The 18039-nt window shown below is 37.3% G+C and overlaps 1 protein-coding gene across 1 annotated transcript in view; it reads left to right on the top strand.

Annotated features, from left to right (window-relative positions):
- Positions 1–18039, top strand: part of KITLG (KIT ligand) — a gene marked incomplete at both ends in the record, with an annotated part of 87186 nt that overhangs the window by 56183 nt on the left and 12964 nt on the right. Inside the window, 3 exons of the mRNA XM_079714241.1 lie at positions 9698–9868; positions 11141–11300; positions 11738–11821. Coding sequence (XP_079570367.1) covers positions 9698–9868; positions 11141–11300; positions 11738–11821 — 415 coding nt within the window. The remainder of the gene's footprint in view (positions 1–9697; positions 9869–11140; positions 11301–11737; positions 11822–18039) is intronic.

Raw genomic sequence — 18039 nt, 5'->3', positions numbered from 1 at the left:
AGAGCGTAGGAGGGTTCCCTTTTCTCCACACCCTCTCCAGCATTTGTTATTTGTCTGACTCTTTCATTTTCAATTTCACCTCTTTAAGGAAGCCTTCCCTCTCCTTGAGGAAGCCATATCCTCCTATTAGAAACCCTTTTCTTAGCACTCCTCAGAGTAGTAGTGCTTTAGTTTATTTGTGGAATTATTTAGTTGATAATCTTCTATTCACCTGTAAACTTCCTGAGGGCAGGAATTGTATAATTTTGCTCTTCTATCCTCAATGTCCAACATATGATAGGCACTTAATAAATTATCTGCTGAAAGAAAATGAAGAAGGAAGGAAGGAGGAAAGTACCCTAATGTGTAATCACTTGTAATTTCCCCGAGACACCAATTGAATAGAATCTACAAGATTTTGATGATGAGGCAAATAACTGTAACTCATCACACATTATCTGCACCTCAATGTCATACTGTTATCTTCTTTTAGATATGTGTGCATTTTGTAAAAACTCTTAGGTCTAAGAGCTGTATCATGCAATTTTGAGGAATCATGGTTTCTGTGAGCCTACTGTTATGCTACTTTTATTGAGTCATTTCCTTAATCAAGAACCTTCTCATTGTTCTCAGCGATTGAAGGCTGAAAGCCAAATTCCTGAATCTGATGTTCTTGACCTTCCCTAATCTTGCCCCACCAAAACCACCTCATCTTAATACCCGTTCTTCCCCAACACAAACTCGCCCCTCCAGCCAGATGCATCCCTGCCTCCTAGAATCACCTTGCTTATTCTCAATTCCAAGGCTGCCTAGTACTACTTCCCTTTGCTAGGAATGTTCTTTTCTCCCATCCTCTCATCCAAATTCTACCCACAGAATTACACAATACCCTGCGGCTAAAAGCATCTTAGAGGTCATCCGCCTCCAAGGTCAACTTAAGATCCCTGTTTCTCATAAGACCATTTCCTAGTGTTCCAGACCATGCTCTCTTCCCCGTATCATTTGGCCATTAAAAATTGACATCACCCCTATTTTGTGCTTCTGCTTGGTGCTTGTGGGGGACAAGTAGTCAGCAACACTGATGTGGTATCTGCTCTGGACCTTACCTTTTAGTTTATTATCTCTGAATTTCTATAGAATTTGTCCAGAAACAAATCATTTGGGGTACTTGATCATATATTGCTTACATAGCTGTTTAAAATCGTATGCGTTATGGACTTGTCTCAAAGTACTGTTGTGAGAAATAATTAAGATATGAAAAACCCAATATATAGTATACGTACAATGATTGTCCTATGTCATCACAATTATTTTGTTGTTATATTTTCTCTTTTTGCTGTATTTATCTAAAGATTAGGGATCAAATCTTTTACTCCTTTGTATTTCCTTACCATTTAAGCAGGTAGTAGCTACTCAAAAACTACTTACCAGTAAACATTTAACTGTTGGCAAAAAATGTGTGATTCCAAAGGCAAAAAATGTGTGATTTCCAAATCTTGAGGAGCCCATCTTATTTGTTTATATTCCTTTGGTTCTCACTAACAGTAATGAACTCAAGCTTTACCAACAAAACAAAGAAGTCCCATTATTTTAAGGAGACTGAAGAATAGCATTCCAGTCAAGGATAGGGATGTAGCCAGGCCTCATGAAGGGACTGGAGCCAGGATTGGAAAGCTACCAGGTTTTCCTTTCCCCTTCTCTGCGTCTCTGCCTCATTCTGTTTTGCCTGTGCAGAATTTTTCTCTGTTCCAGTCACCTGGGGGGCATATCGCTGCCCCAGAGTTCCCACATTTACATATTAGTTTTGACCCTGCTCAGAGACTCGTTGTCAGTTCCTATCATTACTACCAGTTTGGGGGAGGGACTTTCTGATTGACCCACCTGGCTCAGGAGGGCACCATTGTTCAGTCAGCTGTGGCCACAGGGCAAGTTCACTATTTGTAAGTGTGGATCCTCAGAATCCACCCCTATGATTTGATGTGCTCCCTATAGAAATAGACATCAGTCAAGTAGACACTGTACTTAACTACTTCTATCTCTCATATAATAGAGTATGTATTTCAAAGGAGTAAGTGTAATATGTTAGGTAAATGAATAAAATATAAGATTAAATACGATTTTTAAGTGGCTCTTTTGTATTCTCAAACTACAGGGCCCATCTTCACAAATAAGTGATTATATTAAGATACTTTCAGAACATCTAGACCATTACTATCTGATAGAAGCCGCATATGTAATGTTAAATTGTCCAGTAGCTACATTTTAAAAACTAAAAAGGAACAGGAAAAATTAAGTATATTAAGTTTTATTTAGTCCAGTATATTCAAAATGTTATCATTGTACCTTACAATCAATATAAAGTTATCAATGGGATAGTTATCATTTTTTTATATTTATTCAGAATCCACTGTGTATTTCATACCTACAGTACACTCCAGTTAGACATTAAATTTTCATCAGGAATATTGATTCATTTAGCTTTTTATAAAATTTACAGTTGAAAATGCATATTCCCATACCTAAGCTTTTCCAAACATACTTAAAAGTTTTCCAGTCACCAAATCAAGTATTGATTTTTTAACTTTCAACAGACTGAATTAGTTAAGCAAAACTAATATTTTAGTTCCTTGGTCACAATGGCCACATTTTTAGTGATAAGTAGCTGAAGGTGGCTAACCGACCCCCTATCAGCTAGCACAGATTAGACAGACCCCTGTATTTTATAGAGAAACTGAAGTTCTGAATAAGTGACTTGCTTAAAATCACAAAGTGTGTTAACAGAGTTAGAATTAGACACAGGCTCTAGTTCATCATTGCTGCCCTCACCTCCCCACGCTGATCTTTCCTCATGGTGCTATTTTGTGTCTGGTTCAGAGGCCATTTATAGGCCTGCCCCGGGAAACATCACGTATTTATAGTGTTTGGACTGATTACCATCTTAATCAGATTGAGGTTTCTACATCACTTTAATACAAACAAGAAAATGCAAAGTTAGATGTCTACAGTGAACACTGAAAACCCAAATTAATTGTTTAGACAGAAGACTAAAATAACGACAAAACCCAGCTCATCTAAAAGGGAGTTAAGATTTTGGAGACTCTACAGTAGTAATGTGAGTGCACAATATTTTACAAAGTGTTATTGTAGGAATGTTTTAAATCTGCCTGCCCATGGAATGTTTGAGAGTGGCAGGGAGTGTCAGCTTTCTAGCCCTAAGAGTAAAAACCAGAGAGAGTTCGCTAAAGGCGATTAGCATTTGCTCTTTGGTTGCAACGATCGCTGGGAGAAATTTGCATTCCGTAGTATAGCTCTGGATTCACTGAAATGAAACAGAGCCATTTCCAGTTCTTAAGAAATCTCTTAATTGAGGTTAAGGACCAGTGTGCCTCATCCAGATGTGAGACCACATGAGTCATGGAGAACCCAGCAGAAGAAAATACTGCAGCTGTATGTGCGTTGACTGTATTCACTGATAAAAGAACTAGACGAGTGCCTGGGAATCTTGGTTTCTAATACTTGTTTTAAGTTTGTTGTGTAATCTTGGCAAGCCACTTCACTGCTTTAGGCCTTGGTTTTCTCATTTATGAAATTGGTGGGACTGGACCAGATGGTCTTCAGCATTTCTTCCAGATCTAAACCATTGTGATTCCAGTGGCATGGCTCTAGATTCTGTTGTCTGCCCAGCCAGGAGGTAAATGCTAGAAGCACAAGAGGAAAGAAGGGAATGCTTTTGTGCCCTGGGCACCCATACCTCTAATTCTGGCAAGATTGAGAGTTGACACTCATTAAAGAAAACAAAACAAAAGCAATCAAACTGGGTGGTAATCCTGGTAATTAGATTGGTTGGATTAGAAGATGGGGTGAAGACTCACTGTGACTATTCCTCAGAAGCCTCATAGTTTATGAGCCAGGCCTTTCCTCCCTCTGACTCTCTAATGGATATTTTACCCCAGCTCCGTTGTGGAGAAATCCCTCACAGTGCAGACAACTACATGAGGCCCACTAAGGAAGCAGACACGTATCTAAGACAGCTACCAAATGGAAAAGTAGGGCCAAGTGCATCCATGGAGAAACGTTACAGTATGTTTTGTCCACTTTCAGATTCTAATTCCAAAAGGCTTTTGGTGACTGCTCTTAGAGACTCTCTCTTCATCTAAGACTGATGTGGAAGAGTGTGGCAAATGTTTTCAACTATTAAACTGGAACAGTTTCTTAAATGAAGCAGGGGATGGAGAGGAGAAAGCAGGCCAGATTTAGCAAGTCCCCAGGATGTTTTTATTTCAGCCAGTGACTCAAATTTACCAGTTCTGGGTCCACAGAGGTATTATGTCATACATCTTATGAAATTCATATATCATCTATTTTAAATTTTCATTGTTGGTTTTTGGAAGCGGTCATACTCCTGGTTATGTTTAGAATGCTTTCAATTGTAGTAGTTTTTATATCTTTAATTGTTGAGTTAAATCATTAATTTGGTGCTTATGGTATTTTAAAATCCCTTAGGAAGTGCACAGTTTTTACCCAGATCTTCTGTGGTGGCATGCTAGCAGGTCAAGGACAATGAGTCAATATCATTGATTCAGTTAGCATTCTAGAATGATACATGTTATATGTGTGTGCGTGTATATATATATATATTATATACATATATACACATATATATAATATATATATACACACACACATACAAAGATGAATAGAAAGCATGTGTTGCTCCCGTAGTCCTAAATAGAGCTGCTATAATTGACCCATAAAATGTAAGACAGAGGCTACCAAGAAAGAAGGTAAGAAATTAAGAGTATGGAGTTAAGGAGTTTGGAGTTTTTCAAAGCAAAAACTATATTTCTTTTTGTATGTATATGGGTGGATAAAACATTAAATTATGTGTACTTCAGGGATTTGAAAGGTACTCCTTACATCATCTCTTTGACATCTTGTGTGACTTTATCAACTTTATTAATTCTTCACATTCTTCTAGTGAAATAAAGAACATTATGTATATCTTACATTCTTCTGGTATATGTTGTGAGTTAATATGTATATAAAACTATTTGTTTAAAATGGTCTCTGAAAGATAGAGTGACAATAATGCCTGTTATTAAGGTAAAAGAAAAAATTAAATTTGTGACCCTCAAACTTTTAATTATCTATTTCCTAATCATAATCTTGGAAGAGGTGAAAAACAGAGAGACTTCCTATCATCTCAGAAATGAAATATTTAGTTCACTGAGTTTTGTTCTCTCTGCAAATCATTGACTATATTTAATTAAAAAGAAAATGCAAAACTGCTTGATATTCTTGTCAAAACTGGTTTCCTTTCTTGCAGGCAGACAAGTTAAAACTGGCTAATATTTAATATTGTTTACCTCAATTTTATCTTTAATAAATCCAATAATCTTTAAAAGCTAAAATATAACTGTTTAAACAAATTTAGTGACAAGAAAGAACTTTGAATTGATTAGTCTTTTCCAAGAATGAATGATGAATGAAATACAGTTAAAGACGTTTAGAGGGCTTCCCTGGTGGTACAGAGGGCTTCCCAGTGGTTGAGAGTCCGCCCGGCGATGCAGGGGACACGGGTTCGTGCCCCGGTCCGAGAAGGTCCCACATGTCGCGGAGCGGCTGGGCCCGTGAGCCATGGCTGCTGAGCCTGCGCGTCCGGAGCCTGTGCTCCGCAACGGGAGAGGTCACAACAGTGAGAGGCCCGCGTACCGCAAAAAAAAAAAAAAAAGACGTTTAGAAATATATTTTTCAGCGGTGTAGTCCAGAAGTTTATATCAAATATCAACGAATTTTTCATAAAAATTGACTCAATTTTTTTGAGTCAATTGGACATTGACTCAATGTCCTTCTAAAAGGGCAGATATTGGGCTAGGATTAGACTGTGGGATTTCCAGGATTTATCTAAGAAATTAGAGGTTTAGGGTTGAAAATGTTACTCGGAAAAGTTGATTGCTTGGACTGTTGATTAGGTATGTGAAAACAAGGGTGGGTGGCCATGGGGCGAGTAGTCATAGTTAAATAAGAACTTGAATATGGAATGTAAACATAGAGTTCATTTGAAAATAGAGACAAACAGAAGTGGCAGTAAGTACCCCAGCGTTCCCAGTTAAAAATAAGAAACATATAAACAAACTCTTTTCTGCTTTAACCACAAAAACGCAACAAAAAACAAACAAAACCAAAAAGAAACAACAACAACAAAAAAACCAACCTGTTCATTTAAGGCAGAGACCACAGAAACAAAAGGAGTACCTTAGTTCAGAACAAGGGAATTTGATTTTGGTTCCTACACATCAGAGGATCTGAGAGGACAGGCAAGCTTATTCACAAAGTGCAGCAAGGACAGAGTTTGAAAAGATTAATACATGAGATCTGCTTGCCATGGAAAAATTTGCACAGTTTCAACGGAATGAACGTATTGGTGAAGGCTGTTCTACCGAATAAGTACAATTAAGGCAGTATTTACAGAATGTGCTGTTTCCTATATCCTAGGAAATCTGCCCCTTGCTGATAGGGCTGACTATCTAAAGGGAATTATCACTGTCTAAACAGACGGAAACTTGGAGAGCAGTCAGCCCCAAAAGAAAGACTGACAGCTTGTAAAGAGACTTGTTAATGATGCAAATATGAACTTGCATATGCTTGAGATAAGCGTTAATTTTACAAAACAAAGAGTTCATTCTCAACATGTTTTGGAAACACAGTCTTTGAGAACTTGGTTGATGAGTCAAATGAAATGGCCTAATTGAACTAATTCCCATTTAGGGGTTTGTTTATTCTACTTATCTGAAGCCAGAGCCAACACTCCCTAAAAGTTTTGAATGGCATTTAATGCTTCCAGAAATTGCAGCTTACCTATCTGTAGATAAGCCAGTTTCCCTTTCGGCTGAATCATATTAATTAAAACTGTTCTGTTAAATAAATATAAAATGGCCCTCTTGTATAATTTAGAATACATAAATTACTCCACCTTCCCCCACAGAGATATTCTGCTGGTAGGTAAAGAAATAAAGTTTAGTGGTTTTATTCATTTTACATGGCATCAGTTACTCTCTCTGATTACAACATTTTTATTGCAATAGGAGTCATTTAAAATTATTTAGGATCTTAATAAGCCAAGACCATTTTATCTTTGCCAATAATTATCTTATTTTTCTCACTATAACATTTTAACAGAGTTAAAAAAATAAATCAGGACCTTTACTTAAAAGATCTTTATAAGGGAGAAGATAACGTTACAGTATGCCAAGTATGTGAATTTATGACCAATTATTATATTTTAAGTGATGTCACATTAATTAAAAAAATTATAATCCATTCTAAGTTTTTCCTAATAATCTAAACCTTTATTGAGCCACAGCCATTTATAGCAGGGGTTGGCAAACTATACCCTATAGGCCAGATCCAGTCTGCTGCCTACTTTTATATGGACAGGCAGCTGAGTTTGTTTTTTACAGATAAACATTTACAGTCTATTTGGTGATAGAGAATGCTTTTAACCCCAAGCAAAATGTTGACCCAAAATAAAGCATTCCATTCCTCTTACTGGTAGACCTGTATTACAAAAGAAATTAAATTAAAAAATTTTAAATTTATTTATTCATTTATTTAATTTTTGGCCGCACTGGGTCTTCGCTGCTACATGCAAAAAGGGTTTTCTCTAGTTGCTGAGAGCGGGGGCTACTCTTTGTTGCAGTGTACAGCCTTCTCATTGCGGTGGCTTCTCTTGTTGCAGGGTACGGGCTCTAGGCACGCAGGCTTCAGTAGTTGTGGATCGCGGGCTCTAGAGCTCAGGCTCAGTAGTTGTGGTGCACGGGCTTAGTTGCTCCACGGCATGTGGGATCTTCCTGGACCAGGGCTCGAACCCATGTCCCCTGCATTGGCAGGCGAATTCTTAACCACTGCGCCACCAGGGAAGACCTAAATTCAATTATTATGCAAAAGAAATTAGATTCAAGTATAATCATTACCTTTTAAACTTTGTAATAAAAAAATCTGTGGAAATTTATTTTCCCTTGTATAAATGGACCTACACAATATCCTTGATTTTTGCCTCTTGGCATAGAAAGCCTAAAATATTTACCATCTAGCCCTTTCCAGAAAAACATGGACCCCTATGATGGAGTATTTTTTCTCATTCATTTTTATTTTTTAATTTATTTTTTATTTTTGGCTGTTTTGGGTCTTTGTTGCTGTGCGTGGGCTTTCTCTAGTTGCCGTGAGCGGCGGCTACTCTTCATTGTGTGGGCTTCTCATTGCGGTGGCTTCTCTTCTTGCAGATCACAGGCTCTAGGCACGTGGGCTTCAGTAGTTGTGGCACACAAGCTCAGTAGTTGTGGCTCACGGGCTCTAGAGCACAGGCTCAGTAGTTGTGGCTCACGGGCTTAGTTGTTCCGCGGCCGGTGGGATCTTCCTGGACCAAGGCTCAAACCTGTGTCCCCTGCATTGGCAGGTGGATTCTTAACCACTGCGCCACCAGGTAAGCCCCTCTCATTCATTTTTAAATCACACCTACATCAGTTCAGCAAGTAGTTTCTGAGCAACTCCCATATGATAGACACTGTTCTAGGCCCCAGGAGACACTGTAGGGAACAAGATTTTATAAAAATACTGCTTTTATGAAACTTACATTCAAATTATGTACCTCATCTCCTCAAAACTACCTTGTTTCCATTATTCTCATTCTGTAGAGAGGCAAAGTGAGGTTCAGAGAATTTATGTAGCTTGTCTGGAGTCTCTCAGCCAGAACTGAACCCAGTTATGCCTGACTCCAAGGCTTGAGCTTCTAACCAGTGGGCAGGTCTGGCTTCATGGGCAGGGGGTTCCATGCTTGGTTTCATTCTCTGCTGTCGCCATCTTGAAACTCTTAATCATTTTTCTGAACATGTTTTTAAGCAATAAATACATTTCCATTGGCCCCACAAATTATGTAGCAGGTCCTGCCACTAAGGCAAATGTACTTCTCTCTCAGACAACATTCTGCCAGGGCTACTTTTTTTTTTTTTTAAAACACGCACGGGGGGCTTCCCTGGTGGCACAGTGGTTGAGAGTTCGCTTGCCGATGCAGGGGACACGGGTTCGTGCCCCGGTCCGCGAAGATCCCACATGCCGCGGAGCGGCTGGGTCGCTGAGCCTGCGTGTCCGGAGCCTGTGCTCTGCAACGGGAGAGGCCACAACAGTGGGAGGCCCGCGTACTGCCAAAAAAAAAAAAAAAAAAAAAAAAACCACACGCACGGGAATTTATCTGTGAAGAAGCCTTGAAACCTATCAAGGTCTTTAGAAAAATAAGCTATTATTAATCCACTGATTCATTTTCCAATTCACCAAAAGACTGGAAGTTCCTTGAAGACTAGGACTCTCTCCCACAATAGTTTTTTTGTAGTTTCCTCTGGGCCTGAAGTTCTTTTAAATTCCATTAGTATCTGAACCTTGTCAAGGGCTCTGTCTTGGCTCTTCTTGTCTTAATTTTACTTCCATGGAAGAGCAAAATCTTTACCATCAACAGTTTCCTCTGATCTTTATGCATTTGTAAATTTTGAAACAGATGTTAGGTATGAGTTAAACAAAACATAAGAACTAACCTGTTCTGATATAAGGAAATCCTTTGTCCGGGAGTCCATGACTGAAACATTGATGGCTTTGAAGGGTAATCCACAGGTAATCCACCTGTACTTAAAATAGGTGCTTTATCTTCTTTTCTTTCAATTTCTTACAGCCTAGTCATTGTTGGATAAGCGAGATGGTGGAACAATTGTCAGTCAGCTTGACTGATCTCCTGGACAAGTTTTCAAATATTTCTGAAGGCTTGAGTAATTACTCTATCATAGACAAACTTGTGAAAATAGTCGATGACCTTGTGGAGTGCATGGAAGAACACTCATTTGAGGTAACTTTGTATTCATTGGGATTGCTTTTTATTACTCTTCTCTAAAACTTGTGCTGATTGGTCATGGCTGGGATGGGGGCATATTTGTGAGATTTCTAATTTATAAATTTTTAATTAAAAATTTTTAAAGATGAGCACATCTCTTAGAGTTAACATCTCTTTTTATATCAATCATATCAGTACAAATAGTGTGCTAATGGCATTGATAAGAAGTAGAGGTCACAAAAAGTAGGGTATATTAGACGAGGTATCATGAAGGAAATAACATACGCATTGGGGCCTGAAAGATGAGTTAGGTGGTCAGTAAATGGCAATGTCTGGAAGAGCATTCCAAATACCAGAGAATGTCCATTTACTAATCATAGAGTAGTACATAGTAAGTGCTACATAGGTGTTAACTCTTATCATTACCTGCTTTTATTTATAGATAATCATGTATTTATGAATTCCTAAAATAGAGCTTTGACTTGTTTGGAGGATTTTATAGAAAATCATACTCTTTTTATTCTTTTGAGACTTGCTTCTTTCACTCTGTGTTATGTTTATAAGATATATCCACACTGATGCATAAAGCTGTAGTTCTTTTTCTTTTTTTAAACTGTTTATAGAGCATTCCATTGATTCAATATACCACTGTTTATTAAACCACTCTCCTGTTTATCGGTGTAAGGGTTTATAAACACTGCTGGGAATAACTTTCTTATATGCCTCTTGGTGCAGTTGTGCAAGAGCTTCCTCAGAGTATTTACCTAGAAGTGGAATTTCTGGGTCACAGGATGGGCACATGTCCAACTTTAATAGATAATATCAAATGTGCCAATTTATGGCATTCCAGTGATTTATAAGAGACCCCTCGGCTCCATCTCCTCGCCAGTACTTATTATCATCAGACTTTTAAATTATTGGCTATTTGGAGCATGTATTAATGGAGGGGTATTTTTTTTTAATGAGGAGTAATAATTTTAATGAGCATCTCTAAAGAAAAGTGTCTGTAATTTGTTGTTAGGATTATTTCATTGTTATGATGTTGTATTCACCTTTCTCACCCTCACCACCACCCTCTTCCTTTTATCCAGAGTTGAGCCCCAGACTGACCTGGATGGGATCATTTACCCTGCAGTACCAATTTGAATTATATGTGTTAAAACAGTTGTCTAAAAGTGTCCGTTTCACTTGAATCTTTCAAGGACACATTTATAGTCTATTACCTTGACATCAGTTAAATCTATAGACTATTTGAAAAATATAATCCTATTTTTTTTCTTCTTCTAGAATGTAAAAAAATCATCTAAAAGCCCAGAACCTAGGCTGTTTACTCCTGAAAAATTCTTTGGAATTTTTAATAAATCCATTGATGCCTTCAAGGACTTGAAGATGGTGGCTTCTAAAACTAGTGAATGTGTGATGTCTTCAACATCAAGTCCTGAAAAAGGTAAGACATATAAGCATTTCTAATACAAGTATAAAAAGCAAGTTTGAATCTTATATGTATAGGTAAGAATCTACCTTTGACTCAAATATATGTGTAGCTAGGGAAAGATGTGTGTATGTCTAATATAAAAGCAAATATCAGTGGCATGAAAGAAACAAACAGTTGTAGATTTGTTGGTGTTCAAGCCAAAACAACACTTATTGTGCATGAGTAAACAATATATGAGATAGTCATATTTTTATCTGATATTTGCTAGTAATGTACAATTATATTATTCTTCACCTCCAGTCTTCTTAATGTCCCCTTCTCAAATCTGAATAATCTAGATTTGGGAAGCAGACCTGGAAAGTACTCTGATATTGCACTTCACCTTTTGAGGACTCTGTAATTTATGTAAATCACCATGCAACACTGACACATTATTGCTTTCTATTTAGATTCCAGAGTCAGTGTCACAAAACCATTTATGTTACCCCCTGTTGCAGCCAGTTCCCTTAGGAATGACAGCAGTAGCAGTAATAGTAAGTACATGTATCTGATTTAATGCATGCATGGCTCCAATTAGCATCTGTAGGAGTATTGCATGGGCTTTAAAGGAAATTTTTACAATCATTACTATTAATGCTGTTCTGTTGCTATTCTTCCTGTTATGATCTTCCTGAGAATTAAATATTAGGTTTGTACAATTGGATTTCCCTATAGCTAGAGATAATGTTTAATCGGGGCAATAAATTTTCTGCTAAGATTATTTTAAATAAGGCATAAAATTACTTTTAGATGTATGATTTATGAACTTTTTTCATTGTTGACTTAAAATATATTTCACATGGAATTTGCCTGACAAAAATGGACTTTTTTTTTTTTTTAATTTATTTATTTATTTTTGCTGTGTTGGGTCTTCGTTTTCTGTGCGAGGGCTTCCCCTAGCTGTGGCAAGCAGGGACCACTCTTCATCGCGGTGCGCAGGCCTCTCACTATCGCGGCCTCTCTTGTTGCGGAGCACAAGCTCCAGATGCGCAGGCTCAGTAGTTGTGGCTTACGGGCCTAGTTGCTCCGCGGCACGTGGGATCTTCCCAGACCAGGGCTCGAACCCGTGTCCCCTGCATTGGCAGGCAGATTCTCAACCACTGCACCACCAGGGAAGCCCAAAAATGGACTTTTAAAGTGGAAAATACAAGTGCTGGTTTTATAAAATTCCAAGGATATTTTCTGTTTTGTTGTGTATATCACTATTTACTATTGTGTGTTTGGAAATTTGATGATTTTTGTTATTTTACTATAAAATTACATGTTGGGGGAGAATATTCTTTCTCTGAGATTTCTGTCCTCGGTGGTGAAGAAGAACCCAGTTACCTGGAAGTCTAATGTCTTTCTTTCAAATGTAGGCAAAGGTCACTATAAAGGTCATTGGATTTACTAAATATCCTGATCCTCTAGCCTCATGGCAACTGTAGGAGGAAAAAATTCATCCTTTGATCTTAGCTAAGAAAGTCATCCCTTAAGACTTAGTAATGGGGCACTCTCATATGTTCAAGGACATCAAAGACCTATCTGTAAAAAGGAGTAATCAATTTAATACAAATCCACAATAGCAATGCTACAATTCAGAAATTAAAAGAAAAAGCTCTAAAATCCAATTTGTTTTGGAATTTTTGCCAACAAAACCTGACCTGAATTGTGATGAGGCTATTTATAATATTTATCTTTCTAAAGGTGAATCTCTATGCATTTCACTAGGAAATATTAATGTGTTTGATTATAGGGTACTACCCAGACCTCACTGAAAATATTATATAATATACAATATTTACAGGACTAAACCTTCTAAGATCTAAAATTCTGAATCACATAACACATTGGATCTGAAAAGTTTTGAAGAGACACTTTGTATGTTAGTCAGTTAAGGTCTTTCCTACTAACTATGAATTTTATTAATCTTTCCAAAGAAGAAATTTTGTCTTCTTAAATTCTGTTTGTATTTCATTGATTTCTAATCTTATCTTTATTATTTCCCTACTTCTACTTTGGGTTTAATTTGCTCAATTTGTTCTAACTTCTTAAGTTCTTGAGGTAGAAAAAGTAGATCATTGACTCTAAACCATTCTTCTTTTCTAATATAAGCACTTAAAGGTATAAATTTCATTAAAAGCAGTTTTAGCTATATTCTACACATTCTGATATGTTGTGTTTCCATTATCATACCTTTAAGATACTTCTTTTAATTCTCCTTGTGATTTCTTCTTTGATTCATGGGTAATATAAAAGTGGGTTGTTGTCTAAAAATATGTGTTTTTTCTAGATATCTTATTATTAACTCCACTATTGTCAGAGAACATACACTGTAATCTTTTGAAATTTATTGAGACATTTTATGAGTATTATTCAAGTTTTGGGTGTAGTATTCTCAAATTTAATCCAAGTAGTTGATAGTGTTGTTTAGATATTCTATGTCCTTATTAAGTTTTTTTGTCTAATTTTTTATTACCTACTGAGAGGGGGACATTAAAAATCTTTCCTTTTGGTTGTGGATTTGGTTATTTCTCCTTTTGGTTCTGAGTTTTTTGCTTCTTCTGTTTTGCAGGTCTACTATTAGGTGCTTATACATTTATTATTGTTATGTCTTCCCTGATTAATTGACCTTTATATCTTATTGCAATATCCCATATTAACTCTGGTAGAGCTCTTGCCTTGAAGTGGATTTTGTCGGACATTAGTAGAGCCAGCCTTTCTTCTGGTTACTGTTTTCATGTATATCGTTTTTCTTCCTTTCATTTTCAACATATTGTCTTTATTTTAAAAGTGCATCTCGTGTAGACAGGATATAGTTGGGCCTTGCTATTTTATCTAGTACTTTACTTTTAATTACAGTGTTTCATCTATTTGTATTTAGTACAGTTATTGGTATGGTTGGATGTGGGTCTACCATTTTGTTATTGGCCCCGTTTGTTTATTGATACTCTGTTCCTCCTTTACAGACCTCTTTTGTGTTCATTTTTTTTTTCTTTTTTTTTTAGTGTTCTATTTTAATTACTCTGTTGGCTTTTCAACAGCACCTCTTGACGTCATTTTGTGGTTGCTTTAGGAATTACTACATACACCTTCACTTGTAACATTCTACTTAGAGTTAATGTTGTAGCACATCCAGAAACAATATAAGAACCTTGAAGCAGGATAGTTCCACTTGCCCACAACCATCTTTTGTGCTGTGTTGACATATATATCTACATAGGTTATAAGCCCCACAATGCAGTCTTAAAATTATTACTTTAAACCATCGTATGTCTTTTAAAGAAGTAAAAGAAGGGAAAAAAATCTTTTATATTTACCCACATATTTATTATTTCTTGTTACTCCTCATTCCCTCTTGCAAATCCCAATTTCTGTCTAATGTTAATTCCTTTCTGGCTGAAGAGCTTCCTTTAGCATTTCTTGTAGTGCAGATCTGTTGCCACCAAAACAATTTTTTTTTCTTTTAATTGAAAAATGTCTTTGTCTTCAGTATTACAGGTAATTTTTACTAGATATGGAGTTCTGGGTTAAAAGAATTTTTTTTCTGAGTCCTTTAAGGATGTCACTCCATTGTCTTCGTGCTTCTGTTGTTTCTGACAAAAAGGCAGGCAGCATTTCTTTGATGTTTTTCCTTGTATGTACTGGATCATTTTTCCCCTCTGCCTTTCAAATTTTTTTTCTGTTTAGGAGTTTAAAAAAGATGCACCTAGGAGTGGTTTTCTTGTTGTTTGTCAAGCAAGCTTATTTTCCTCAAATTTGGGGGAAATTTGGCCATAATTTTTCCAAACGTTTTTTTCTTCATTCTCAGCTCCTTTTGAGAGGAATCACACACATGTATAATCACACACGTACCAATCCCACATATGTTAGGCAATTTGATAATATCAGTCTCACAGATCATGGAGGTTTTGTTCAGTTTTTTTTTTCCCAACCTCTCTTCCCTCTAGTCTTCAAAGTGAATAACTTCAACCTATCTGTTTTCAAGTTCCCCGGCTTTTCTGGCATCTCTAATCTGCTAAATTTTTCTTCCAGTAAATTTTCATTTTGCCATTAAAGTTTTTTTTTAATTAAGACTTTACTGTTTTAGAGCAGTTTAAGGTTCACAGCAAAATTGAGGGAAAGGTGCAGAGATTTTCTTACATACCCCCTACCACCACACACCCACAGCCTCCCCCATTATCAACATCCTCCACTAGAGTGGTCCAGTTGTTACAGTCGATGAATCTACATGGACACATCATAATCACGCAAAGTCCATAGTTTACATAGGGTTCACTCTTGGTGGTATACAGTCTGCAGGTTTGATTCCAGTGTATCTATTCATTTCTAAGTTTGTACTTTGTATTCTAGAATTTCCATTGGATTCTTTTTATATTTTACATTTTTCTGCTGGGATTTTTCACCTGCATATTCATTATAACAATATTTTGGTTTTTGGCCCTTGGATATAGTTATAACAGCTGCTCTAAAGTTCTTGTCTCCTAATTTCAACATGTAGGTCATCCCAGCTTGGTTTCTATTAACTGGTTTTTTTTCTCCCTGATTATGGGTCACATTTCTCTTTAGATGGCTAGTAATTTTTGAACATATGCTGGATATTATGGATATTATGTTGTTGAATATCTGGATTTTGTAGCATTCCTTCAGAGACTTTTGAGTTTTTTTCTGGTAGGCAGTTCAATTCCTAGCAGATCAGCTTTATTTTCCTTCCCAGTCATGTTTTTAAGCTTTCTTAGAGGGAGGTGAGAGAGTAGCTGTATTTCTAAGGCATGGAGTTTCTGAGATGTTTCTTGAGTACCTGGAAAATCTCTCCATTCTTGCTTGTCAGAACTCCTTTGTCTCTGAATTGACTGCTAGGGTCTCTGTTAAAGTCATAGCTTCCTGGGCATTGTTTATTGCCAGGTTTTGTGAAGTCTTTCCCTGTGTCTGTACAGCTTATTAGTCAACCAATGACTTAACGAGACTCCTCCAGAGACTTCTACTGCTCCTGTTCTGCACAGCTCCTTTCCCACAGGTAACCCTGCCTCACAAACTCCAGCTAGGGCAGCAACCCTGAACTTCATTCTCTAATTCCCTCAGTGAGACTACTAAGTCTGAAGGTGCCTCCCAGCCAGAAAATCAGGACAATCGTGAGCCTTACCACGTGTGTTTTTTCCTTTCTCGGGGATTACACTCTTGGACTGCCTTTTGGCTGATGTCTGAAAATAGCTGCCTCGTATAGTTTGTTTAGTATAATAATTATTTAAGTTGGGAAGGCTAATCTGCTATAATCATGGTTGGAAGAAAAAATCTTTTCTACTTACTTTAAAAGACAAACTGAATATAAAACACCTATTTGGTCCTGTACCTCTGAGTTTATAGCTACTTTTTATTTTATTTTATTTATTTTTTTTTTTTGTGGTACGCGGGCCTCCCACTGCTGTGGCCTCTCCCGTTGCGGAGCACAGGCTCCGGATGCGCAGGCTCAGCAGCCATGGCTCACGGGCCCAGCCGCTCCACGGCATATGGGATCCTCCCAGACCGGGGCACGAACCCGTATCCCCTGCATCGGCAGGCGGACTCTCAACCACTGCGCCACCAGGGAGGCCCTATAGCTACTTTTTAAATTGCAACATGAATGACCAGTCTTCTTTTTTGTTTTCCTTTCTTTTTTCTTCCTTTTTGTAAAAAATATGGGTCTTGCATAATCAGTTTTTGGCCAGGTGTTGTCACTCATGAATGAATATGGCACTTAGATACCCATGCACAAGACTAGCTCTTATGTAGTGTACGTTCACATAGGAGAAACAGACACAAATAAAAATAGTCATAGTATTTTATAATATATATTATTTATATTATAATATAATATGTATACTAGAAGTATGTAAAAGCTTTTAGTTGTAGCATAAAGGAGGTAAGACTTTTTCAGGAGTAGGGTCGGGGAAATTTGAAGAAAGCATGCTAGTTTTCAGGGATAAGACAGACCCCAAATGTGGCCAGGCTGGCCAGAGGACCAGTGCATATGGAGGAGGAATTCAGAGGTGTTAAGTGCCCTCTCTGTAGCTTATAAGGGAAAATCATGGGATAATGTAACAGTGTATAAGTTATCCAAAGGGAACTGTGTTTTCAAAGTTACAGTAATATCCTTTGTACCAAGCTAAAAGGATGTTTTTAAAATGATTGAGATTCTTACAGAGAGTATATTTAAATGATAGGGAAGAAAACCCTTACTTTGGCATTAACTTACTCATCTTCTAGACTGTCTTGAGTCAGACTGCCTGGGTTTATATCCCAGCTCTAGACCTTGGCTAGCTATGTGACCTTGGGCAACTGTCTTAATCTCTCTGGACTCCTCAATCAAATGGAGGTTGATAATCTCTCCTTCACAGGTTTTCTGTGAGTTTTAAATTAGTTAGCACATGTATACTTGGAGCCAGGCTTGATGTATAGTATATGTTCATCATTAATTATTAGAACAATGAGATCTAGCACCGAGGCTGGGTCAGTGATGAGCTTTGAAGTGCCGGCAAGCCTGTGGTGAGCTTTGAATCTGAATCAAGGGAGAATACTGAGTTGCGTACTTTTTAAGGACCAAGGAGAGAGCCATGTTCATAGACATGGTCCCCATAAGCAGACTCACTCTACAAAGGAGTTCAGCAAAATTGTTTCACAGTTTTTTGTGTTCTGTGTTTGTACAGATGTCTGATGTTATTAGTCAAACCACACAAATCAGTTCCCACAAATTTTG

Source organism: Hyperoodon ampullatus, assembly GCF_949752795.1.
Source record: "Hyperoodon ampullatus genome assembly, chromosome: 11".
Classification (NCBI taxonomy): Eukaryota; Metazoa; Chordata; class Mammalia; order Artiodactyla; family Ziphiidae; genus Hyperoodon; species Hyperoodon ampullatus.
This window is presented reverse-complemented; position numbering and strand designations above follow the sequence as displayed.